Consider the following 27564-nt stretch of genomic DNA (forward strand, 5'->3'; position numbering starts at 1 on the left):
GTGATAGAGAAAGGATGGGAAAGGGAGAGAGAGAGAGAGAGAGAGAGAGAGAGAGAGAGAGAGAGAGAGAGAGAGAGAGAGAGAGAAAGAGAGAAAAAAAGAAAGAAAGAAAGAAAGAAAGAAAGAAAGAAAGAAAGAAAGAAAGAAAGAAAGAAAGAAAGAAAGAAAGAAAAGAAAGAAAGAAAGGTGTGAAGAAGATTAGATATACATATGTAAACGAATTCCTACAGAAGTTCTATAACGCGAATGAATAAAAGTGAATATCGGCTCGACAGGTATTTGACAGAGCTCCGCGGGACAGAGCTCACAGACACGGGGTTGTTGGTGAGGGGTTGTGTGGGTGAGGGGGTCGGCAGATACCGGGAGAGCGGGTGGTGGCGGCGGCGGCGGCCGGTTCGCCTTGACTCGGCCGCCGTCCGCGGCGGATCGTCTCCCGCCCGGGGCGGTGGGCCGGGGCCGGGGCCGCGCCGCCCGCCGGCCGCCACCGTCCGGCATACGATCGGTGGTCCCCGAGCCGCTCACTTCGCCATGGCCTCGTGTCGTCTAGCCCTGATCGCGCTCTGCTGCGCTGCCGGTGAGTATCCAGACGAGGTCAGCTGAGGTTTATCATTTTTAACTGTAAAAAAACTTAGCTGCAGTCCCCGTGGTATTCTGTGAAATTAAAGTAAAAGCGCTATGTGAATGTGTTCAAAAACCCACATTTGAAATTTCTTTCGAGATTTTAAAAGCTGTGATTTGTTTAGCCATTAGATATATTTTCCTTCACGCTTAGAAATTGTTTGAGGTAGGCACTAGGCAGGGCCAGGGCTGCGGAGTCGATGGATTTTCAGTGACTCCTACTCCGACTCCCGAATCCGCAGCCCTGCCAGGTCTGCGGAGTCGATGGATTTTTCGCTAACTCCGACTCCGACTCCGGCTCTGGTTTCCAAAATCGACTCGGACTCCGACTCCAACTCCGGTCAGAACTGTCGACTCCAACCGACTCCGACTCCGACTCCGCAGCCCTGGGCAGGGCAAAAATGTAGTTCACCGGCAAGCCGTGGCCACCAATAATAAATTACGGGGCGGATTGCTGAATAGCGCGATACGTATTCAGTGCTATTCTTGAACTGTTTATGCATACATATATGTATTATGATGATGTAATAATTAGGTGGGCTATACATAATATATCGTGATAATCGTGATGATAATGATACTCGTGATATGATAATGATAATCGTGATATGATAATGATAATCGTGATACTCGCATTCGGCATCTACATGTAGTGCCTGCGATAAAAGCATTTGCTTTGCTCAGCAAAGCTAGCCAAGATGATTTGCATGTTGACCTTAGCTTGATCGAGACGCAAACGTCTCTCATATTCTGATGGAAGCATTTAATTGTATATGCTGTAAAGTTTATGAATGCCTTATACGAATACAGCAACCATTTCAGTAACCTTCGACGGCTTCATTTCAAATACCAATCGAGCGATATGTAGTCGGCTGACATATGAAGGCATAAGCTCATCAATATTCAACCGTGCATCCCGGCCTAGTTTCTCTATGTGTTCATAGATTGCGTGATGTTCCGCACGCCCATCCCTTGAGAACTGTTAAAAGCCCGCAGCCATAGAGCTCCGGCCATCATATATTGGGCAACCGTGTTGCAATTTTTACTCGCAACTGACCAGATCATTTAGTAATCTACGAAGTCCCCGAATATCTCATCGTTGCATTTGTCTTCGTCTTGAGGCTAAGTCCCACTTCAAACACATTTTGGCGAATTATATGGGTTTTTGCTTTAAATCGACGCTTGGTACGCGATTACGTAAGCACACAAGATATCATTCTAATGGCCAAAGAGAGGACCAAAGAGATGGCCAATGCCAAAGCTGCAATTGCAGCGGTTCTTTGCAATTCGATTGCAATGTACCGTTACAATCGTAATCAAGATCATTCAATGGCTTAAATATTGTTAAAAAAGGGTTGTTCGTAGTTACAAAAGATATCTGAAAATATGGTAGAATGTTTTTTGCATTACAGCATGCTAGTGTCCTAGCATATTCTATTTATTTTTTAACAGCTCGCTGTATCACGACAGGTTATCTGGCGAAAGTACCAAACTTGGCTAAGTTTGCACCAAATCTCTTTTACAACAGATGTCTTCACAACACGAATTTGTGTTCTAATAAAACATAATGACTGATAATTTGAAAATTAGCGTAACGGTTAGCGTAAATTTATATTTGTTTTAAGCAGTCAAATGCGTTCATAATATCACTTCGGTGGAACCAGTCGGGAATACAAATTCAGGACGTGTTATCGGTGCGTTTAAGCTGTCCGCCCAGAAGATTCAACAGTCAGGTACATAAGCAACTGTGCAACCCAAGATGGTAGCTACTAAGAAAAACGGGATCCTAATTTTACACAATCTGCGCCAAATCTGCACCAAAGCTGCACCAACGTGAACGAAATGTGCACCAGATAGCCGTCGTAAAAACGGCTTATATAGTCCACATGACCTGCACACAGAAAAATATTGACACCGTTAGCGGTGTAATTGCACAGTACATATCTGAGCACTTGAGGAAAGTTAATTTAGTCCCTTCCCCGCTTAAATTACTCGCGCTTCTAAATGAACACCAGGAAGAAGGTAATAGAACACTGTTAGGAGGGTTGGGTGTTTTACTACATGTAGTAAAACACCCAACCCTCCTAACAGTGTTCTATTACCTTCTTCCTGGTGTTCATTTAGAAGCGCGAGTAATTTAAGCGGGGAAGGGACTAAATTAACTTTCCTCAAGTGCTCAGATATGTACTGTGCAATTACACCGCTAACGGTGTCAATATTTTTCTGTGTGTGCGACACAGGTCTGGGAAACGCATAATTGTGTTGATCCTCTCAATTGTTAATTTTCGACCAGCCACTGTGCATGTATGGACATACGATGACGGCATGTAAAGTTCGACTGGGGACCGTAGAACGGGAAGTCACCAGATTGTGACGGGTTAAGAGAGGCACTGCGGCCACGTGCTGAGCGCTTAACGGCTCCAATGAATAAAGTTGTTATCCTGCTAAAATGCCTTTTTTTTTTTGCTTATCCAGGTTTCTAAGAACCTATACGTATAGTCGATGTTTATCCGCGTCGAGGCGTGGCATTAATTCGACGCGTCTCGATGGGAGAAACATAATGATGTTAAGCTGGTTGGCACTTCTTGCATCTTGCATCAAACGTTTTCAGTTATAGTAAAGGTGTTTTAAAAAAGGTGTTAGTAATAGCAACCTTTTTTACGAAAAAGACAATAAAAAGATTTTATCCTGTATAAGTCAAACAGTTGAACAGAGGTCATATTCCATTCCATTGTTTCTTCCGTTGGCCAATTGAGTTTCAAAATAGTTTGATTAATTTCTCATGGATCGATGGGGCCTAGATGAAAGGTAGGTCCGTGGTGACATCTGCTCTGAACTGCGTTGCAAATGCGTGGACCTCCTCTTGCTAGCGTTTCAGAGACTCCCATCCAAACGTTTCAAAGACCCCCGTCTAACTCCTCCTAACACCCGGCCGTTCTGTGTTGCAGTGGCGGTGCAGACACAGGCTCAGTTCTCGAACAATCGGTTCTCCTCGCGAAGAACCAGCTCCAGCTCCTCCCCCGGAGCCAGGACTTCGGCCGAGACCCGCTCCAGCTTCAACAGCCGCAGAGGCAGCCAGCGCTCCAACCAGTTCTCCAGCCAGTCCTCGCGCGCCGGCGGCTTTAGCTCGGGACGCACCGTCTCCTCCTCGTCATCCACGTCCTCCAACACGGGCGGCTTCGGCAGGTCCACGTTCGGCTCCAACCGGCGCGTGACCACCAACTCTCGGGCGTCCGGCGGTCGCAGCTCCCTGGGCCAGACGGGCGGCAGCGCCTCCCGCAGCAGCTCCAACAGCCTGCTGAAGCAGGAGCCCACCGTCAACTTCAACTGTCCCGAGCCCGACGGCTTCTTCGCCAACAACGAGCAGTGCGACAAGTACTTCCAGTGCACGGACGGCGTGGCCAAGGAGCACCTGTGTCCGGACGGCCTGCTCTTCCATCCGGAGCGACCCTACCCCTGCGTCTACCCGGTGGAGGCCAGCTGCCCCCGCTCCGGCCGACTCCGTGAGTACTCCTCCAGTCCAGACTGATGACTGATGGTCTCTCTTCGTTCTTAGTAATGCTGATTCAATGACGGACCAGTTGCATTTGGTGTCATATGCTCACGTGCCATCGTTATTGTTATATATATCACACTGTTTTGAAAGGCGGGAAGCGTGACAAGACGGTATCTTTTATGTTTCAATCTGTGATCGTTAGCGAGTGATTAAATTCCTGTTCTCAGAACACCCTTAGTGATAATCACCACAATTCAATGAAACTCTTCTAGAATTCCGCTAACTAGGCCATCGCACATTATCGCAAGCATTAACCCGCGCCCCACTGGGGTCTGCGTATAACACGCCCTACCGGGGAAGGGGGCTATTCATAGCCCCCCCTCCTAACTCCGAAACTACTGAACCGATCGTCAAAATTCAAACGGCGTCTGATAGCCCCGGAAAAACTGTCGAGCGAAACCTAATTTCATTGACCTCGAGGTCACCGATGACGTCACAGGTCAGGTCAAAGTAAAAATTATTAGCATTTTGGCTTGTTCACGTTTTGGGCTCTGGCCGCCGTCTTACAAGTCAGATCAGGCTCATTTTTAGTTCACACACTCGTGAACAGATGCTCTAGATACCCTGAGGGTACCAAACTTGTACTTTGATTTTCAGGTCAAGGTCAGGTCATCACAGGTCACGAAAATATTATATCATGCGTCGGTCACGTGACACATGTTTTATGGTCCATTTAGGCCACAGATTTCGAATTTGATGTCGTCTGTGTCATTCGAGGTCATTTTGAGTCGAATTTAGCTTAGGTCAGGTCACTTTCAGGTAAAAAAAGGTCAAATTTTGAAGTTATAATTTTTCAACAGAAAAGGTGTCTATTGGATGCAGTTTGAGCTCAGGAACATGATGGTGCTATTTATATTGGCGTACGATGTCAAATACGTGGTGAAAAATTGATTTGAAAAATTAATAATTGTGATTTTTTTTGCAATAATGCGTATAACTTGGCCATTTTTGAAGATATTTAGCTAAAACTTGCTAGAGTTAGTCATAATAAGGCGTTCTATCACATATATTCCGGTTTTTTCGAAAGGTTAAAAACTTTTTGAAAAAAATGTAAAAATGTAAATTTTGAATTTTATTATATAAAATTTTCGAAATTTTCAAAATTTCGAAAATCCGAGATAGCAGTTTGATAGCGCAGTCTATTCTGAGTCCTCTCATGCAAAGAAATTGGATCTAGCTTAAAAACTGAGCCCTTGGGAGCGATTGCCGTGGTTCGATGTTTTGCGTCGAAATCGGCCGAACATGACGTCACTCTGACGTCATTTCCGGCCGACCTATGGTAGTTACGAAGTTCAAATTTTGACACAAGGTGTCAAATTGATGCAGCCGAAGGTACGGAAAGTTTGGCGTCGATACGTCAAGCGGTTTGGAAGTTATTGCAGAAAAACGGGAGGGGGGGCTATAAATAGCCCCCCCCCAGTGGGGCGCGGGTTAAAACGGTCCAGCATTCTTATCATTAGGGGCCATGAATCACTTCTACTTTGCATAATTCCTGGTTCAAGGTGAAGGACCTTGGACCACGGGCTACTTTCCATAAATCTACATCGCTCCAAGGTCTTGAGAGAGGCAGACCATTGACTGTCCATCTCCAATACCAGGGTAAAAAGTGGTGTAAAATAACGCCAAAGAAGCAGAGCCATCAGTTTTCTTGTCCCGCGATCCCGGAGGTGCTTAGGTCACTCACGCTCCGGGGCTGGCCAGAGGTAGAGTTTTAACTCCTTCACCGCGGCGGAGTGCGGCAGCAGTTCCGTCTCGGCGGATGACCAGTCAGTGGTGGGTTATAACTCTGTCACCGCGACGTGGTGACGCCAGCCAGTTCCGTCTCCAGGCTTATCTCGGGTGGGGCTGCCGCAGGGAGGCTGTTTGCCGTCTGCGGCAGCGTCATCTGCCACTGGGACCCGGAGGTGGCACTCCGACCAAAGAGTAAAAACCTTCTAAAGACCCAGAACATTAAATGGGCCCTCCTCCTGTTAGAACGTTTCTGCAATATTCCACATGGTACTGGGCAATTGACTGCCGCTTCGGGACCGGCATTGTTTTAACAAGAGCTGTCACGCAAAAAAAAACTGTGTGAGGAACGCATGCAGGTGTTCAAGATGTTCTTGAAACTATAGGCACTGAGACTATTGCGTAACTACCAAGCCCTTCTTCGAAGGGATCTGAGCTCTAAACACCAGAGCCAGACCTTATCATTGGTAGATAATAGATATGTTCCCACGATGCTGAATATTCTCTTTATTCACTAATCCCACTAAACGAGCTCTGGAGCGATATGGAATCCCGATCCAAGTCCCGAGACTCCGACTCCCGAGTAGCTGAGGCGGACTGCGCCGAGATATAATCGAGAAGAGAGGGGAGGGGAGCGCAAGGAGAGGCGCTGGGCGCTGCGGACTGCTGGCGTGCGATGTCGCAAGAGACCGGCCTCCCGCGCCGTGTGGACACCCCAGAGATGAGGCGACCGGACCAGAACAGCGCGCAGATTATGTGCATAGCGACCGGGAAGGTCAGCCAGGTTAACAACTTCGGGTGGGACGGGTGTCTCGCCTGAGGCGACCATCTCGCCCACTCCTCCACCCCGTCTCCCCACCCTCCTTAGCCGGTTTTAGGCGGTTTTTATTGACACGACAGGTCGCCATTTTTAGAGGATCTGGCAGCTACAACTTGAATGTACCCGAGTGGGTTTCGCTTTCATTAGCATAACTCAGGATAAGCTAAATGAATAAAGCTTGTGGATAGCTTCAACGATGCCATAACTACTAACAAAGCCGGGTGTAACCTCTGACTTGATATATGACCGACTTGCAATACGCTCATCAGAGGCTCAGAGATGTCATCATGACCTCCCCGGGTCAATTAGACCCATAGAATGACCTCGGGGTGAGCGAACAATGGCGTCATTTGACACAGAACAGACTGTCATTCGTTCATTTCACGCAGAGTTCGCCTGACTGACGGTGGGACCAAAGAGATGGCGTAAATAATGGTGACGGCAGCGTCAACTGCCATCGTGAGAGCCGGCTACACTTTTACTTTCGAGCGATGACATTCGGCGGCAGTCGGAGGTTGCCATCACTGTTAGACACATACTGGCTGTTGTCTTTGGCTTATCAATTGTTACACAATTGATAAGTCTCTGGTCTGGATTGAACATCTTTTTGTTGTTGGTTTAACACGCGCACCGACGGGGGGGGGGGGCGGATATCCGCCCCCCTGAGGTTTTTCGCGAATAGGCGCCGCGAAATTTGGTACGACTATTCTCTCATCAATTTTACACATGGTGTGCAAGTTTGAACCTCCTATCTTTTAAGGTCAGGTCACCAGGTCACCTTGAATGACCCAACCTCAAGTCACTTTTTTGCAATTTTGTCACCGTGCCAGAGCTACAGTAGATGTCGGAGGCCTTTGAAAGTCGCAGGATGTTATAAGGTCATTAGTAGCTACAATTTGTATGTCTCGGAATTTGGATATCGATGACCTAAGGTCAGGTCAATTTCTCGACCTCCCCATTATAAGTCAATGGGGGAAAAATCAACTCCCTGTTTTTACCACTAAAACGGGTCGGAATGGCCCCATAAACCATACATGACCTCATATACGATCAACCTTCACTACCTTGAGGTCGGTTTTGCTGTTGGGCAGCTGTAAGGTCATGTGACGTCATCAAAGGTCACCAGCGGTTTTTTGACAATAACTCCGTACAGGAACAAGATACAGCCGCGTGGATGGTCTCATTGTGTTCAGCTTGTCAAGGCGCATCGAATGATATACATGATGAACTCGAGGTCACGTGACCTGAGGTCAACCTTTGACCTTGACCTTTCGAGGTCAACATATATCATTCGATACGGATTGACGAGGGGATCACGATGCTGCCCTTAGTTTGCTCCTATATTGACTAGTTCGAAAGTTATTCGAGAAAAACTCTCTCCATACCTAGCGCCGCCATTTTGACTTTTTTGACCCCTGTGACGTCCTCTTTGACCTGACCTGAAAATGACCTTTGTAAAAATTGTAGACCTTGTCCGTGCGTATCCCCTGCCGTTTACCGCTTGTCGCTATCTTGCTTCGTTCTCGAGATCTCAGGGGGGCGGTCATCCGCCCCCCCCCCCCCGTCGGTACGAAGTTTGCGCAGACCCCCGTCGGTGCGCGGGTTAACCCGCGCCCGGCTGGGGGTCCTGGATTTCCACGCCCTGCTGGGGGGGGGGGGTGTCTGAACACCCCCCCTTCTAACTCGGCTCCTGGGCCACGTAGCGATACGCGGAAGGCGGCGTTCGAAAGAGCGTCAAAAATAATGACGAAATCACTTCGGTCAATTTTTTGGTCAGGTCAAAGGTCAGGTCATCAGAGGTCATTGAAGGCAAAATTTCGTCGATTTCCAGGTCGAATGTAGACAATTTCCAAGATGCCAACGCATAACTCGGGAACCAATAGAGCTACAGCGCCGCGGAAAAGCTCATTCGATAGCCCTATTGACGCCCTTTCTGAGTATTTCTCTCAGATTTGAACTAACGTCAACGGTTTTGCCTGCAGGGTGCAAAAACTGCAAAAATAGCCGATTTTTTCGGAAACAGTTTTTCTGCAATAACTTTTGACCCAAGCCTTGCACGAGCTTACTTTTACCGGCTTCGTGTTCCTCTCGTCAAGACGCATCGAATGAACTATAACTTGACCTTGAAAGGTCAACTTGAAAATTTGACCTCAGGTCAAGGTCATGACCTGACCGGAAAGGGTCATGTTGCATATCAGTCGATCCGAATCGTCGAGCTGAACACATCTAAGGCGTTTTCATCGCTCTAGCATGCCTCTATCAAAAGTTATTTGCGAAAAACTGTTAGATACCATTCGTGAGCTAAGATGACCTCAGGGCATAAACAGGGGTCACGGACACCATTTTTATGTTCAGTGTGTCTAAACCACTTGTAATTCAGAGTTTGGGAGTGTTTATAATGTCTTTCGTCCAAAAGAGGCGCATTTCAATTTTCTCCCATTGACTTATAATGGGGAGGTCGCAAAATTGACCTGACCTTAGGTCATCGATATCAAAATTCTGAGATATACATTTTGTACGTGCTATTGCTCTTAGCAATCGCTGAAAGTTTCAAAGCGATCGGTCACTCGTTGTAGCTATGACAGACATTGAAACTTTTTATGAGGTGAGGTCACTTAAAGTGACCTGGTGACCTGACCTTGAATGACCTTGGTCTGAAATTTTCACAACATGTGTAGAATTGATGTATGATAAGGTGTACCAAAAACGGCGGCGCTCCGCGCCGCCGTTTTTGAGATATTCGCGAAAAACCACAAGGGGGGGTGTTCAAACACCCCCCCAGCTAGCAGGGCGCGGGTTAACCCGCGCCCCACTGGGGGGGGGGCTATTTATAGCCCCCCCCTCCCGTTTTTCTGCAATAACTTCCAAACCGCTTGACGGATCGACGCCAAACTTTCAGTACCTTCGGCTGCATCAATTTGACACCTTGTGTCAAAATTTAAACTTCGTAGCTACCATAGGTCGGCCGAAAATGACGTCAGAGTGACGTCATGTTCGGCCGATTTCGACGCAAAACATTGAACCACGGCAATCGCCCCCAAGAGCTCAGTTTTTAAGCTAGATCCAATGTCTTTGCATGTATGGACTCAGAATTGACCGTGCTATCAAACTGCTATCTCGGATTTTCAAAATTTTGAAAATTTCGAAAATTTTATATAATAATATTCAAAATTTATATTTTTATATTTTTTTCAAAAAGTTTTTGACTTTTCGAAAAAACCGGAATATATGTGACAGAACGCATGATTATTACTAACTCTAGCAAGTTTTAGCTAAATATCTTCAAAAATGGCTAAGTTATACGCATTATTGCAAAAAATTCACAATTATCAATTTTTCAAATCAATTTTTCAGTACGTATTTGACATCGTACACCAATATAAATGGCACCATCGTGTTCCTGAGCTCAAACTGCATCCAATAGACACCTTTTTTGTTGAAAAATTTTAACTTCAAAATTTGACCTTTTTTGACCTGAAAGTGACCTGACCTAAGCTAAATTCGACTCAAAATGACCTCGAATGACACAGACGACATCAAATTCGAAATCTATGGCCTAAATGGACCATAAAACATGTGTCACGTGACCGACGCATGATATAATATTTTCGTGACCTGTGATGACCTGACCCTGACCTGAAAATCAAGGTACAAGTTTGGTACCCTCAAGGTATCTAGAGCATCTGTTCACGAGTGTGGAAACCAAAAATGAGCCTGATCTGACTTGTAAGACGGCGGCCAGAGCCCAAAATGTGAACAAGCCAAAGTGCTAATAATTTTTACTTTGACCTGACCTGTGACGTCATCGGTGACCTCGAGGTCAATGCAATTAGGTTTCGCTCGACAGTTTTTCCGGGGCTATCAGACGCCGTTTGAATTTTGACGATCGGCCCAGTAGTTTCGGAGTTAGGAGGGGGGGGGGGCTATGAATAGCCCCCCCCCCCCCCAGTAGGGCGTGTTATACACAGACCCCAGTGGGGCGCGGGTTAACTGTTGATTCGTTAAGATCTGTTTAAGATATATTCTAGATTCCTCAAGGTTTATTACACATGATATGTGTCTGAGCCTTGAAAAATGGATCATTATCTGGGGTTGAAAATTTCATATGCACAAAATTATAAGTGATCAATAATTTGAAAAAGGTTTCCCATATGTATCGCTTTTTATATAAAAGTTTCGTGTCGTAAATGTAGTAAGGCATCGAGCAGGCTCTTAAAGCACACGGCAAAATCCTCGCAATACACGTTTTCAACGGTAACTCCGTGTCAGATAAGCATTGCTGAGCCACCGTTTGGCAGACACGTTTCTACAGTCGAAGCCGGTGTTTTTCTCTTGTTACTCGCAGGCTGAAGATAACCAAGTTCATTTTCTACCGACACTGATCCGAAAATCCGTGATCCGTTGTGGCTGTTTGCCAAAAACGAAACGGTGGATTTAGGATCTGAGCGCTCAGCAGGTGCCGGTTTGAGGCAAACAGTCGATACCAAAGGAATGTCTTCAGCTTTTCGCGCGTACATTTAGCGATTGTACATATTGGCCAAAAACATATCACAAAGATGTAATGTAAAGCTGTGGTCTGCAAGCCATTGTGCAAGCGTTCATGCATATAAGAACGTTGCTGTTTAGTTTTTAATCGTTGTAGGCATAAATGATCATTTATTCAATCATTTTTTTTTTAGACATGCAGCAGACAGTTCGCATTACATCACCATATCACCATCAAGATAATCCTTGACATTGATAAGAAAGATTACAGCTGGATGTGTCGGGATAATCGTATAACGGGCTATTCGCCATTTTTAATATAGGTATATTGGCCAATGACCGTTTGTGCTGCTTTGGAGGCTGGAGCTTAAATATACACACAAAGTTGCATGAATAATCCAAGCACACTGCCCGTCAATTGGATGTCTCAATTTCGCGTTTTGTTAGAGCCTAACCTGAATATGAATGATGATGATCTCCAGATTTTGAACCTGTTCCCATGAAAAGAAGAGCCTCTTGCAGCCTTAGCAATACGTTCTAATCACATAAGTCGCTTTAGACGTGCCATTGTCCACACGCCATCCCTGTTTCCTCATTTCCGTTCTCCACAAGTCGCCCGTTAGGTTCGATTTCTTATTCACGGAAACAACCAAGGATCCTTCGTTTAATGCCCTGTCTTCAGTCTGCTATTACACTCAGATTCCTTCAGTGAACCCATAACTATGCATGAACCCACAAAACCCCACCCACACGCCCACCTTTATACCTTGTAGTCAGGCAGCCACTGCACTGGCGCGGCAAGGTCAAGGTCGATTCACACAGCTGTAATTGAGGACCGGATGGTGTAACGCCGTCCTTTGTTACGGTGAAGCGCTAATTCCACGGGGAAACACATCCGTGTAATTTGTCGATTGTTGTGGAATGTGGAAGAGGGGGTATAATCACAGTGGTCTGACACTTCCACCACAAAATTATTCCGCTTAGAAGGGAAGCATCTTCTCCCATTGTTTCGCATTATACATACGTCCGCTTTTTAGGGAGTGTGGCAAAGTGTGCCATCTCACAGGGATGCACTTTTACCGGTCAGTGCCGGGTGCCCGATGAGCTTAGGGAAGCTCATCAGCAGGCTGAAGAGAAGCCAAGGATCTGTGATGTTATCACTTCAGAGGACCCCCACCCGCTAATCTAGAAGTGTTACTGATCCGTTTGTGTTTGTGACTATTTGTCGCCTTGTGACTTTGGTAACCTTTTAGACCGAGAAGTGTCTTTTCATTTGAGCTATATAATGATTCTCGACTCAGAAGATCCCCTGTGACCACTGTCTCTCTGAACTATAGTATATGATAGATTATTACCTCACTTGACCCCCAGTCAGCCAAGGATTGTTCGCTGACCTGTGACATTATATCACCCGTTGACCTGCGATGTTATGACCTCAGAGGACCCCCAGGCGACCGACGAGTGCCCGCGCCAGTTCACCACGTTCAGGTCAGCCGATGGCGACAACTGCGCTTCCTTCACCCGCTGTGTCAACGGCCGCGCCTACCAGTCCGCCTGCAGCGACGGTCTGGCCTTCGATGAGAACACCCTGGGCTGCCAGTTTGCCGACATGGTCGCGGGCTGTGACGCCACAGGTAAACGAGCTAACCCCTCTGACCCCGCTGACCCCCCTGACCCGCCCCGGTCTGCGCAGAGAGCGCCAAGGCGACGGCCGACTGTCCGCGACAGTTCGGCCGGTACGCGCTGCCGGACACCGCCTGTCAGGGCTACAAGGTCTGCGTGAAAGGAGAGGCCTGGGATATGACGTGTCCCGGCGACCTGCTCTGGAACCAGGATAGCCACATGTGCGACTACCCGGACGTGGTGAAGGATGGGTGTACAGAGGGTAAGGGAGGACCCCGCGCCTCCTCCACTGCTGCTGCTGCTGCTGCTGCTGCTGCTGCCGTTGCCATTACCGTCGTTGCTGCTCCTCCTCTTCTGCTGCTGGTTTTGTTGCTGCAGCTGCTGTCGCTAGGCAGCTTCTCTACGCTGCAGTGACAATCCTTGCCAGTAGGCTGAGACGCATTGGCTGCCGCATTCAGTGTCACCTGGCGGCGAACTTTAGAAGTTCCAAGTGATTCTTATCCGCAGGTGCCGCTGCAGGTACTCAAGGAGTGAAGATCAACTGTATGAAGTCGCACAGGAAAAACAGAAATCTGCCGATTACGCTGTCCTTGCTGGCGTGTAGTTCTGTTCTGAACTTTTTATGTGTTCTCATTTTCCACTCTTTGTCGTAGTTTGTCATGCTCAACTCTATTGCCTAAGTACTATATTGTAGTTTTGAAAGTGTCGCAGCTTAGTAGTTGACTAAAAGTATGATCTCGTAGAAGTTCATTTGTGATTGACCCATGAATGCTAAACAAACCCTGAAGCTTTTACTTTGTTCCTCTGCAGCTCAAAATGTAGATTTAGTTTGCATGAACAATTGAATACAAACGCATGCTCTTGTAGTGATCGTAACACCCTTTTTTATTGATCGTAAATCGTAATACCCTTTTTTATAAACGAACACTTAGCCACCTATTGCACCTTCTGTCAATTTTGATGATCTGTTAGATGTTGCTGTCAACAGGTGTAGGTATATTATAAATGAAGTGCCGATCATAATAACTTTACATCACGACCTTGAATCTTTGATATGGTATAATGTAAACTGATTTTCATTGCCCCACGTCTTCACTTTTAAGAAGTTCCCCTAACCGGCAACCAGGTCCCGCGCCTTTCTTTTCTCCCACCCTCTACTGAGCGCTCACCTCTGTGTCCGTCTTGCAGCGTACCTGGGCTTCCAGTGTCCTCAGCGTGAGTTCACCGAGAACCAGGTGGGCGAATTCACCAGGGAGCAGCACCCGAGTGACTGCACCAAGTTCTACGTGTGCATCAACAAGGAGGACGGCACGGTGGCGCCGCGCCTGCAGGGCTGCCCGGAGGCGTCTGTGTTTGACCCGGTCAAACGGCAGTGCACCACCGAGCCCGAGCAGGTCCCTGGATGGTGAGTTAGAGCACAGCAAAGAGGAAGAGGGAGGTGGAGAGGTGAGGGAGGGGAGGGGAGGGGAGGGGAGGGGAGTTGAGGGAGAGATGATTAGAAATTGAGGTAAAAAGAATAAGAGAAGAATATAGAGAAGGATTTTGAGTATCAATGGTGAATTTTTGGCCTGGAGCTGTGATTAAAATGAGTAAGGGAAGTAATGTAAATTGCGATTTCCATTTAACCCGCGCCCCACTGGGGTCTGTGTATAACACGCCCTACTGGGGGGGCTATTCATAGCCCCCCCTCCTAACTCCGAAACTACTGGGCCGATCGTCAAAATTCAAACGGCGTCTGATAGCCCCGGAAAAACTGTCGAGCGAAACCTAATTTCATTGACCTCGAGGTCACCGATGACGTCACAGGTCAGGTCAAAGTAAAAATTATTGGCATTTTGGCTTGTTTACATTTTGGGCTCTGGCCGCCGTCTTACAAGTCAGATCAGGCTCATTTTTGGTTTCCACACTCGTGAACAGATTCTCTAGATACCTTGAGGGTACCAAACTTGTACTTTGATTTTCAGGTCAGGGTCAGGTCATCACAGGTCACGAAAATATTATACCATGCGTCGGTCACGTGACACATGTTTTATGGTCCATTTAGGCCATAGATTTCGAATTTGATGTCGTCTGTGTCATTCGAGGTCATTTTGAGTCGAATTTAGCTTAGGTCAGGTCACTTTCAGGTCAAAAAAGGTCAAATTTTGAAGTTAAAATTTTTCAACAATAAAGGTGTCTATTGGATGCAGTTTGAGCTCAGGAACACGATGGTGCCATTTATATTGGTGTACGATGTCAAATACGTACTGAAAAATTGATTTTAAAAATTAATAATTGTGAATTTTTTGCAATAATGCGTATAACTTGGCCATTTTTGAAGATATTTAGCTAAAACTTGCTAGAGTTAGTCATAATCATGTTTTCTGTCACATATATTCCGGTTTTTTCGAAAAGTCAAAAACTTTTTGAAAAAATATAAAAATATAAATTTTGAATATTATTATATAAAATTTTCAAAATTTTCAACATTTTGAAAATCCGAGATAGCAGTTTGATAGCGCGGTCAATTCTGAGTCCTTTCATGCAAAGAAATTGGATCTAGCTTAAAAACTAAGCTCTTGGGAGCGATTGCCGTGGTTCAATGTTTTGCGTCGAAATCGAACGAACATGACGTCACTCTGACGTCATTTCCGGCCGACCTATGGTAGCTACGAAGTTCAAATTTTGACACAAGGTGTCAAATTGATGCAGCCGAAGGTACTGAAAGTTTGGCGTCGATCCGTCAAGCGGTTTGGAAGTTATTGCAGAAAAACGGGAGGGGGGGCTATAAATAGCCCCCCCCCCCAGTGGGGCGCGGGTTAAGGTCGCGGGAGTTGCACCGTCTTTTTGTACAATTTCAGCTTATTTTTTATCATCCCTTGAGCAAGAGCCTTCGCTTGTTCTCTTGCAAATAACTATGTGTAGCCATGACATTTGCACCCTTCGCCTCCTTTGCAGCGAGAACGCGATCCCTGAGGAGGTGCTGGCCGCCTTCCGTCAGCGAGACAGTGACGAGAAGGAGCGGCGGGCTAACCGGCTGGCCGAGCTCCGATCCAAGCTGCAGGGCTGAGCTCCGAGCCAAGGCGGGGAGCTGAGCTCCGAGCCAAGCTGCAGGGCTGAGCTCTGAGCCACGGCGAGGGGCTGAGCTCTGAGCCACGGCGAGGGGCTGAGCTCTGAGCCACGGCGAGGGGCTGAGCTCTGAGCCAGGGCCGGGAGCTGAGCTCCGAGCCAAGGCGGGGAGCTGAGCTCTGGGCCACGGCCGGGAGCTCGCCGGGATAAAAGGCGGTTTCGGGAGCTCGAAGCCGATCAAAAGGAGCTCCGAGGGCGGCATGTCAGCATCAAAACAAAAGAAAGAAAAGGGCAGTCATGGCAGCTTTTTATTGTCCTGTAGAACTGTACGACAACCTAATAGAACTGCGCCATAGGATAATCAACGGACGTTAGTAGACAAACAGTGCCGTAGTCGAGCCTCTGTGTGTGTATTTTCTAAGACATTGGAAAACAAATTTCGGGGAAATTATTACATAAAGGATCGTTTGAGACCATGTTGTCGCTCGTTTTATGGCACAATAAGTTATGAATTTTACGAAAAGGAAATATTAATGAGGTGCTCATTTTGAGTTCATTTTTCATTATTCACTCACGTAGGAACCAAGACTATCCTACCGATTTCAACTCATTTACATATGTTAATGGGCATGAAATATATGCTACCCCTTCACGTTTCAGCAGGATGTGTGAATAAAATTGGTTGGTATGCATATTTTGGGTGTTTTCAACGCAAAGAAAGGAGAAGTGGAACACACCCGGATGAATATTTCTCAGTTGAAGTGTTTAGTTGAAAAAATGATCGAACATCAATTGTGATGAGTAGCGAATAGCGATGCGATGCGGAACATTTACGCGAAGGCCTTTGCGAAACTCTCAGATATGAAATTTTCTATGAAGATTATTTATTTGCCTTAGATCACATGTCTAGGATGAAGCCCCGTTTTAACATGCTTCAGAAAAGCAAAAGTATCTGTGACTTTTTTTACTTGATATCTCTTCTCACAACGTAAGTGCACCACGCTTTCCAACCATCAATTTAATGTCAGTTTCAGTGAGTGGATGCATCACGCGCGCTCGTTCACCGAATGCATAGTGTAGCGATGATCTTTTCCAGTCTCCAAAGATCGACAGCCCACGCCGCGTGCGGGTCAGTCGGTCTCGGCGGGCACTTTCTATTCCGGGGAGGACTCGTCAGCCGGCAGCCTTGAACTTGACGGCCGGCGCGGAGCGTCTGCTTTCTCTCCGGGCGGCCAGTCGCGTCCTCAGCCCCCCGCCAAGGGGGCTGAGGGCTGCAACTCCTCCTCCGGGGCTGAGGGCTGTAACGTACCGCCGGTCGTCGCTTGGGCTAAGGGCTGGACCACCTGTCATCACCATTGGGGCTATGGGCTGCACGGTGGGCTGCACCTGGGGGAGGGGGGGGGGGGGGCGGGCCTGTGCGCTGCGTCACAGGCTGTCGCTAGAGGTAGCGGAGTTGCAAGGTTGCGAGATGTTGCAGCGGTAACGCCGGTTATGCTGGCTATAATAACAAATCCGCCATGGTAACAAACCTGGAGGACGTCAGTGGTTAACGCGGTACCTAAGCTTCGTACGAAGGCAGTCCAAACTTTAAATCGTGACTATGGTGATGGCACACCGTGGATCTTTTTAAGATTAATTTAAATGTCAGGTCAACAGTGGTAACCAAAATGTCACATTCACATTTGTTACAACAAAATGTCACATTTTGACATTCTTTGAGATTGGCCAAATAGGCCCATATCCCGTGAGAGATGAACCTGGAGCAATGGAGCTAGAGTATCTGGTAAAAAACACACGATTATTCTTTCAAATCTCCCTCGCAAAATTAGTCTCTGATTTAAACTTAAGTCAACTGCTAATCCCCATATGTTTCACCTTTCCGACAATTTTTGAAACTTTTTCTTATCCAATAACTTTGATAAAAAGGATGCATGTCACCAATTATACCAGCATCATGTTTTTATCGTGGAAGCGCGTCGAATGACCGATTATTTGATGACTGCGAGACGACTTGAAATTCTGATCCTCATCCAAATTCATGATTTGACCGGAAAAGGTCATGTCTATCTGTGTTGTTGAGCTGGGCAGTGGCGATGTACTACGTACAGGATATTTTACTACTGTCACGTGTTTTTTTTTTGTCAAATATTGCCGCTGAAGAAATTGCTGATGAACTTTTCTGACCTAAAATAACTTCAGGTTAAGGATAATCACTTAGTTGGAGTCAAGGTCTTAATTATTCAAGCTGTTGTTGGATATTTTCTTTCTATAAATTTAGTTCGAATGTTTGAATGGACGGATTGACAGAGCCGGAGCCAACGCTAAGCAGAGTTTGTTGCGTAGACCCCGACCCCTACCGTCCGATCGCGCAAATCCGGGTAACGGGAGAATTTGGAAGCCAAGGTTTAACGTGCCGTTCAAAGCCGGACACGGCATGTCCCACTCAACTGACTTCAACTGGCTGCGGCTGCTCCCACCAACCGCAGACCATCCCCGTCAGGAGTCTCAAATATCGAGCGCCGGAGCGACTCGAACCCGGGCTCTCACTACCGGGAGTCCAATGCTCTACCAACTGAGCTACAGGACAGGCTACGGGGAAAAAACATATTAACCCTCGCCCGTATAGGGGGGTGTCGAACTGACCCCCCCTCGGTTTTTCGCGAATACCTCGCGTAAAAAGCGGCCGATCGCGACGAAACTTTCAGTACCCTCGCATTGAATAATTGTTCACCTACCCTAAAATTTTCATGACCCTGACCCAAATGACCTTTGACCTGTGACCTACTTTTCGAGACCATGTTTGGCCGGAATCGCGATTCGGCGTATGTCGACTCGCATTAGCAGTGCGTTTGCAGTCTTTTCGTGGTTTTAAGCGTTCAAACATGGGATATGATGTTGCTCCCATGCATGAGGGTGGGTGTCAAGGTCACCGGAAGGTCAAGTCAGGTCATTGACCTTTGATGACCTCGGCTCACTTTTTTGAGTTTTACATGTTCCTAGGCCAGTTTTTGGAGCTGAATTCGAATTTAGCAACCATATAAACATTTACGAAGTAGGTTTGGTGCCTTCGTAACATGTTACGAAGCTGTCAGAGGTGGTTGCCACCTACTACGAATACCCTTACTGGTTGACCTGACCTGACCTGACCTGACCCGACCTGGCCTAAATGCATGAAGACATCATCTGTGATCAAAACTAGCATGATATTCGTGATCAGCACCCCGAAAAAACCCCATAGCAGCCACGCTTTACGACTTTCTAACAGAGGCCTCTTGCACCAAAATCCTCTTGCACCAATGCTTGGATTATTTTGCATCGTAAACCCAGTCCAAGTCTCAAATGTAACAATTTGAGTGCAAAATTTAGCAAGCACATGTAGGATTATGTATTGGGCTATTGCAAACAAATTTACCATCGTTAGATTAGCTCATTCTGAAACCGGTTTTTCGATTTTACCTAGCTAGGTAGTTTGGTGCAAGAGGCCTCAGGTCCCGATTTTCCCGACTTTTGGGTCATTTGACCTAGGACCTTAACATTGGGTATCATCGGCTTCCTCTCGTCACGGGCAACACGCTCGTTTTTTCCGCGAAGCTCTAGCTCGATCAGGGGCGAAACGGCAAGGGGGGGTCCAACGGACCCACCCCCTTATACGTTCGCGGCTGGAAAAACACCAATACGGGCGAGGATTAATCCGATCAACGACATTTTGGTGTTAAATATGACCCGAAATAAAGAGACCAATTAGGAGTTCGATTTAAGTAGGTGCAGTTCAATTTTTCCCGTTCACTTCAGAAGTACATATCGCAAAGTTGACCTGACCTTAGGTCACCGATATAAACAAAGCCCAGATATACGCTCCAAATATCTGGTCAGCAAGCACAGGCTCAAAATCATGAGTCGGTGTAGCTATGGCGAGTAAGTACCTCCTTCTTGAGACGAGGTCAACAAACGTGGACTGTTTACCTGACTTGAATGACCTGGCTCTGAATTTTTGCAAATGATCAGGTTACAATTGTAACAATACCTACAATTTTTTACAAAGTATCTAGCGCCGATTAAGTTGTCTGACTACAACGTGCACTGCATAGTGCATTGGCCTCGGCGTATCGAAGAACTGCTTATTCCATAGCCACTTTCCTCAAATCAACTCTGCCTGCAGCGCACTCTAGCGGTTAAGTTACAGCGACGCCTGTGCCTCAGCGACGAAACATTCATGGTAGGATGAACTCGGTCACATCTGAACAGAGAATAAAGAAAAACATTTTACATTTATTGTAACGTATATTCTCCTCCTACAATCGCAACAGTCGTTCAAGATATCGATGTTCGTAGTGACACATTGTGAGAAGAAATGAACGATGTAGGTATGTAATACAGAAGTAGGAATCTAAATATTGTCAAACACTCGCCATAAATATCTCAAGATGAGCTAAAATGATCCCAGCAGAGCTATTGCCTTATTCAAGCAATTAATCTTATTATTTTTCAATAAAACGCACGGCATTTAACAACAGTCAATTATCAATCATCTCGGCTACAACTCTTACCTAGAAGGTGTGTGTTCATACGCAGCTTGCACGAACACCACATCGGAAAGCTATGGAGGAAGCAGTAGTTCCTTGTTGTATTTTAGTGACATGAGAAAGGAGTCCCTTGGCCTTGAGGAGACACGGGATGAAATAACTTTTGGCTGTAGCTATCTGAACGTATATATGAACAGGATATATGCAGTTGGTAAATGCCTGCCGTTGATATGTAAAATTAACATTGTACAACAAGATTTGCCATTATACATAGACCCTACTCTATCTTATGTACACAGACCCTGTTTGCTTCTGGAGGTCTGTAAACAGACACTTTGTCCTACAACAATCACATGTAACAGAAACATATTGATCCAATAAACATCTTCCGTTTAAGAGTCGTCCATACAAACACGTAACACTTACCATATCACATTTCCCACCAACTCGAGTCACGCTCACTGTTCAGTACCTACCACACATGCCGCTTAGAGTTCCCAGTAGAAAACTAAACTTCAGTTCTAGCAACATCCGTGTGCGGTAGGTCGAGTAACGCGAAACACCTCTGTTTTACGAGCTCTCCGGCGATCGGTGTCGGTCACGGAGCGTTACAGTCACGATCACGGAACGTTACAGTCACGACCATCTCACGTCACGGTCACGGGGAGCTATTGTTGGCCACATGACTCACTCCGTCACATCCCGGTTCAAAGTACGCTCGGCGGAGGTGGGCCGCCTCATAGAGGAAACGGGGCGATACGATCCCAGTTTTATCTGGAACTTAACCACCCACACCTGAGAGTTCAGAACGAGGGCTCAAAATTCATCATCTGTGCAGAGCTCAAATCGAATGCTCAAATCGAGCGCATTTAGGTTTATGTTTTTAATCTAAAATTGCTTCTGAATCATGTGTCAGTCCGGCTAACGAAAAAGTAACAGGTGTGTCAAAAAGATCAGATGAGGAATAGAAAGTTCACTGCACATTAGTCACTTTTCCTTTTGCGTCTGTGCCATCCGCTCACTGTAATCATAAGTGTCCACTGATCACTACACTGATCACAGGCCACCGTATCTGTCCGCAGTTCACCTGATGCCTGGAATTGACCACACTTTGTCTTGAATTTTCAACCGTTGTCCGCAAGCACCGCGCATCTCATGAAGGAAAGCGCAGCTTTCTGGACTTCCCGCGTTAATCCCTAGCTTACCGCACTTGCCCGAACTTCACTGCACGTGTTCACGGTTCACCGCACATGCCCGGAGGGTGAGCGCAGATGTGACCTGGAGATGATGCCCGTACGGTAGTCCACCGGCTCCGGCTGGTCTCGAGAGCTGCCGCTGTGGTGGCGCCTGCCCCACCTGACGGCGTGAACAAACACAAAAATGAGACTAGCACAGGCACACATCACTTTCAAATACGCATGGTGAGACACTGATGGAATGCACACGTGGGCCGCATTAAGCAATAAACATCTCACGTTCAAGATACGTTATGAACGCAATGACAAACACAATAGCACACAATTTAAACAGATGCTTCATACATTATACGATAGCTGAAAAGCACTTCCCACGGCAAAGAGTACATACAAATGACTAATGACTAATGCACTCTTGTCTTCACCAGGAACTTATCATATACAATAATCTCAGAGTATGTATTTATTTTGTCGGCCTTGCGCCACATGAATAGTTGCCCTTGTTTTGAACGAAATACAGTAAAATTACACTCGACACGTCCTTTCACAGAAAAGTGAATTTTAAATAGAGACGTTTTGTCCAATAGGCCTGATTGTCCTCCTTACCTGATGACGCTGCGGATGTAGTTAGGCCAGTTGCTGGGGAACAGTACCAGGAAGAAGCCGCAGACGATGAGTACGTTTCCAGCCAGACGCATGTCCTCAAAGTCGACATTGTACCACTGCATGTCGATCGCTGGAAACAGGCAAAAGTGAAATCATGCAGAGAGAAAGAGAAAGAGAAAGAGAAAGAGAAAAAGAAAGAGAAAGAGAAAGAGAAAGAGAGAGAGAAAGAGAAAGAGAAAGAGAAAGAGAAAGAGAAAGAGAAAGAGAAAGAGAAAGAGAAAGAGAAAGAGAAAGAGAAAGAGAAAGAGAAAGAGAAAGAGAAAGAGAAAGAGAAAGAGAAAGACAAAGAGAAAGAGAAAGAGAAAGAGAGAAAGAGAGAAAGAGAGAAAGAGAGAGAGAGAGAGAGAGAGAGAGAGAGAGAGAGAGAGAGAGAGAGAGAGAGAGAGAGAGAGAGAGAGAGAGAGAATATCAATGAATGTTGCAATTAATGTGCGTTAGATTAACTAATTAACTACCCAGTTACCATCAATTACAAAATGAGAAAATTTACATAATAGTTTCCCTATAAGACTCGTTTCTTGTCTTCTTGGGTACTTAGGGGAAGGTGGGGTAAGACGGCCCAGCGGGGCAAGACGGACCACCAGCCCTCCCGGCTGAACCGCTGCTGGTATCTACTGCTTTATGCATTCACTATGTTTGTTTTCCTTCGTAACAATGGCCACCTTGAGCTAATGCTGCTAGGATGCAAAGCTTTTGAGTTATTGAGAAAAATGTTGTTTTTCGTCAAACCGATCTAATATAAGAGGTCTACGGGTGATTCAATTACGGCGCCTTTCTTGCATGATTAGTTTCTATTTTGCACTTAACTGTGAAGAACAAAGTTATAAACTTAGTTATAGTCACACTTTAGGAAAGGCAAGGTTTTGCAATGTTGGGCTATTTGACATATACGTCATGATAATGACAGAATTTAGATTTGGGGCAAGACGGACCACTGTGGTCCATCTTACCCTGTGGTGGTCCATTGTACCCTGCATATGGAAAGTTCTTTCCCAAAACATTGACACAAGTTTAAGTAAGCTAATTTTTCAGGAAGGAGTCTTTGTTGCATGTGAGCCATGCATGCAAGTGTTCAGTTAGCATGCATCCATGCCAAACGACAATCAACACATGCATGTTCCCAGCTTTTAACTGCACTTCCATCACACATGAGTAAAGAATAAAGGCTCATTTTGTTATTTTACCATTCTGGTTACTTTTTCTTACAAGAGTACAGAGCAGAAGTGTAACACACATGAACGGATAGCAGGCACTGCTGGGTGGTCCGTCTTACCCCACGTTTTTTCTTGTCTGAGTTTTTGACATGTCCCTCTTTAAGAGCATCCACCACCTACATGTCTTTAATTTGAAATTTAGTCTTTACACATATCAACAGAGGAAGGATTGAGCATTCCGAAGACTATAAATAATATGAATTACGAGAGCAGTGTAGCAAGATATGCGGCCTCAAACCTTAGCTGGTCCGTCTTACCCCACCTTCCCCTATCATGCCTGGCATTTCGAACACAATTTTCTCATCACATCAACTATCGTCCTGGAACACAAGCTTCCTAAATACCTACTGAAGCTGCATATACGGTATTCATTGGATGTGAAACATGTAGTATACATGCCGAATTATGTGTACTTATGGGTCACGCTATACCGAGATTGATGGCAACGTTATTGATCCATGATCCATGACGCACACTGTAGCAGGTATAGCAGACAGGTATAGCAGGCTATATAGCAGGCAGGTATGGCATGGTTCAGACGGTTATATTTGGCTTTTACTTTGACTTTCCTTTTGTAGCGATCAAGTTTGGAACCATTCCCGAATTCCTGTCCTGCTTAGCACCAGCTCTGAGTCGATGCTACCTTCTCACATTCAATTAGCATGATCGTTTACGAAATGGATGGAATGCTCGAAATGAATGAATCGAACGTCGAAGGATGGAATGCACAATGTTTTTGTCGGACGCATGAACTTCGGGTAGAAACTGTCACAAACAAAAACAAATGGTTCCAAGCTCCGAGCAAACACTCCTCGCTTCTTGGCATTCCGTCAGCCCGCTGAGATGGACAGGAACGCTGCCTGACCACCCGCAGTCCGGAATAGTCAGGGCATTGATCACCGCAGGCCTGCCTTCGCGGATGGGTCGGCGCACATCAATGCTCGGACCAGGCTCCCAAGACGGCCGTCGTGCCGACCACCGCTCCCGGGAGACATAATTTGCATCTCACTGGTGTCGACTGACGCCGTTTTCTGCTGGCCGCCGGCCTTGGGGTGTATGTATATGAACGGGGTTCGGGGCGCGCGCGGCCGTCGACCGGCGGCTCAGTCGGGCCGCGCGGGGCACCATGGCGCGACGCGTCGCGGCGCTGGCTCTGGGGCTGCTGGTGACGCTGGCGCTGGCCAGCAGCACACGTGCCAAGCGTTGCTCCGACTCTGAGCACGAGTGTCCGCACGGTGGCCCATGCCTACCCAAGACGGCACTCTGCAACGGCTTTTCAGACTGCCCGGACGGCTCAGACGAGACCAAATGTGGCGAGACCGACTGCGTCGACGGCAAGTTCACCTGCCCCAACGGCAAGTGTCTTCGCCAGTCCTGGGTCTGCGACGGTGACGACGACTGTGGCGACGGTGCCGACGAGGCCGACTGCGACCATTCCACGTGTGGACCGGGCCGGATTAGATGTGCTGACAGTGGCCGCTGTCTGTCCGACTCCTGGCGATGCGACGGCGAGAAGGACTGTCTCGACGGCAGTGATGAAATGGACTGTTCAACTGCCGTGACATGCCCACCCGACCATTTTCAGTGTGTGGAATCAGAGCGCTGCATTGGGAGTCGCTGGCGCTGTGATGGTGAAAAAGACTGTGGAGACGGGTCAGACGAGGTTGGCTGTGTCATCCCGACGACGACGTCCGCCCCGTCATGCAAGTCAGGTCAGTTCTCCTGTGCCAACGGAAAGTGCATCGCCGGCTCAAAGCGCTGTGACGGCGAAGAAGACTGTGGCGATGATTCTGACGAAACTGGCTGCGATGCCTCCACGTCTTCGGACTCATCTTGCGCGTCAGGTACGTTCGCATGTGCCAACGGCAGGTGCATCGCAGGCTGGTGGCGCTGCGATGGTGAGGAGGACTGTGAGGATGATTCTGATGAGGCCGAGTGCGACGTTTCCACGACGACGACGACGACATCTGTGCCGACGTGCGTGCTGACGGAGTTCACCTGTCCCAACGGCAAGTGTCTTCGTCAGTCTTGGGTCTGCGACGGCGAGGATGACTGCGGCGACGGCTCAGATGAGCTCGGCTGCGAGGAGAGTGGCTGTGAGGAGAATCAATTCCGCTGTGCCAGCGGTCTGTGTCTGGCCGCCATTCGCTGGGTCTGTGACGGCGATGACGACTGCGGTGACGGTTCAGACGAGCTCGGCTGCAGCAACTGCACGGCCGTCACCCAGTTCCTGTGCGACAACGGCGAATGCCTGCGAACACGACGTTCTCTCTGTGACGGCATCGACGATTGTGGGGACGGTTCCGACGAGCGCAACTGCACGGCCGCCTGCTCGGAACAGCAGTTCTCCTGCGGCGGAAACGAGTGCATCGCGCTCTCGGCACGCTGCGACGGCGCTCTGGACTGTCACGACGGTCGCGACGAGCTCAACTGCACCTCGTGCACAGACACCGAGTTTCGCTGCTCCAGTGGCAGCTGCGTGTCCCGCCAGAAGCTCTGCGACGGTACCAAAGACTGTGACGATGGCTCCGACGAACTGGCGTGCAACGTTACCTGCAACGACGACCAGTTCTCGTGTGGCGACCGGTGCATCTTGATCACCAGCCGATGCGATGGTCGGCCGGAGTGTGCCGACGCGCGCGATGAGGCCAACTGCCCCGACACCGGCTGCCGACAGCACGAGTTCCGCTGTGCCGATGGACGCTGTCTGACGTCCGAGCAGCGCTGTAACGGAGACGACGAGTGCGGCGATGGATCGGACGAAGTCGGCTGTGGTAACTGCACGCTGGCCTCGCAGTTCCGCTGCGACAGTGGCCGCTGTGTGCCGGCTCGGTGGCTATGTGATGGCCAGGACGACTGTGATGACAACTCGGATGAGCGCGGCTGCGGGGCACCGCCCGCGTGTCCTGTCGACCAGTTCCACTGCTCCAGCGGCTCCGATGAACCGATCGACTGTATCATGCGGCTGTGGGTGTGTGATGGCGAGAAAGACTGCGCAGACGGCTCAGACGAGGCCGACTGCGGCACCCTGGAGACGTGCGGCACCCACTTCAGCTGCGACTTCGGCCGCTGTGTCAGACCCGCTTGGGTGTGCGACAACGTCACCGACTGCCGTGACGGCAGCGACGAGGCGGCCTGCGGCACCGCCGGCACCTGCGGCGACGACCACGTCGTCTGCGGCGACGGCCGCTGCCTGGCGGCCGCCGCGCGCTGCAACGGAATCGACGACTGCGCCGACGGTTCGGACGAGCACGACTGCGTCGAGCTGCTGGGACCGGACCCGCTGCCGGGCGGCGGCCTGAGGTCAGGTCAGGTGCAGCTGGCACGCCAGTACCTGCAGAGGGCTTACGTGCTGCTGCGGGCCAAGGAGACGCCCGCAGCCATGCAGGCGCTGGCCAAGGCGATGGTGCTGCTGCCGGTGACGGAGAGGCCGCGGCCTACCGTCGATCCGTCCGCGGTGCCGCTGTCGGGACTCCCTTGACCGTGACCGTATCACCAACAACGTGGGATCAGGGCTTTACTGTATTCATTTTGGCATTACTCAGTTGCCTTGTGGTGGTTCAGGGCATCCTTTTGCATGACGTCTTATGATCGCACGAAGCACTTTTGCATTATCAACAACTATCAACTGTGTATGATGAGAAGCAATTGAACATTGCGCGAAGTTTGCAAGCTGGAATTGGTATACAGAACATTGTTAACAGCCAGTTATACCTATGCATTCCTTTCAGTTTGATGCCACTGAGGTCCTGTTGCATTCTTTGCTTTTCCAGGAATGGAAGTCTTTTTGTCCTTAGGCGTTGTCTACTAGTCATGCCGTCATATTGAGCTCATTACCTTGACGGCCGTGAATTACAATGTCTCATTTTCAATGACTAGCAGCGTCTTCATGCGTCAATCATCGTTCGCCTTTGCTGATGTGTTCAGTCTATGACAATAAATTGTGATATCCGCCGTGCAAACATCATATTCCTCTTTTAACCCTGTCATATGTGAGTGCATATCCCTGACGAAGGCTCCTTTGTAAACAGCTTGCGACATCATACAGCATGACCTACCCGTCAAACATGAGTGCACGCTAGGTGAT

The 27564-nt window shown here is 47.9% G+C and overlaps 3 protein-coding genes across 3 annotated transcripts in view; 2 read left to right on the forward strand and 1 right to left on the reverse strand.

Annotated features, from left to right (window-relative positions):
* The first annotated feature begins 307 nt into the window (after positions 1 to 307).
* LOC122383532 (protein obstructor-E-like) lies at positions 308 to 16572 on the forward strand. The gene is made up of 5 exons (XM_043370043.1): positions 308 to 574; positions 3567 to 4121; positions 12647 to 12841; positions 14019 to 14235; positions 15768 to 16572. Exons 1-5 carry the CDS (start codon positions 529 to 531, stop codon positions 15877 to 15879), a joined length of 1125 nt encoding a protein of 374 aa, XP_043225978.1. The 5' UTR covers positions 308 to 528; the 3' UTR covers positions 15880 to 16572.
* A 5070-nt stretch (positions 16573 to 21642) lies between these two features.
* Positions 21643 to 27564, reverse strand: part of LOC122383523 (putative thiamine transporter SLC35F3) — a 28421-nt gene continuing 22499 nt past the window's right edge. The window contains exons 9-10 of the mRNA XM_043370031.1: positions 22204 to 22333; positions 21643 to 21757 (exon numbers count right to left, since the gene is read on the reverse strand). Of these exons, the coding sequence (XP_043225966.1) occupies positions 21643 to 21757; positions 22204 to 22333 (245 nt within the window). The remainder of the gene's footprint in view (positions 21758 to 22203; positions 22334 to 27564) is intronic.
* Positions 24574 to 27439, forward strand: LOC122383533 (low-density lipoprotein receptor-related protein 2-like). The gene has a single exon (XM_043370045.1). It carries the CDS (start codon positions 24604 to 24606, stop codon positions 26956 to 26958), a length of 2355 nt encoding a protein of 784 aa, XP_043225980.1. The 5' UTR covers positions 24574 to 24603; the 3' UTR covers positions 26959 to 27439.

This window comes from Amphibalanus amphitrite, unplaced genomic scaffold (assembly GCF_019059575.1).
Source record: "Amphibalanus amphitrite isolate SeventyFive unplaced genomic scaffold, NRLGWU_Aamphi_draft 000166F_arrow, whole genome shotgun sequence".
In the NCBI taxonomy this organism is placed as follows: domain Eukaryota; kingdom Metazoa; phylum Arthropoda; class Thecostraca; order Balanomorpha; family Balanidae; genus Amphibalanus; species Amphibalanus amphitrite.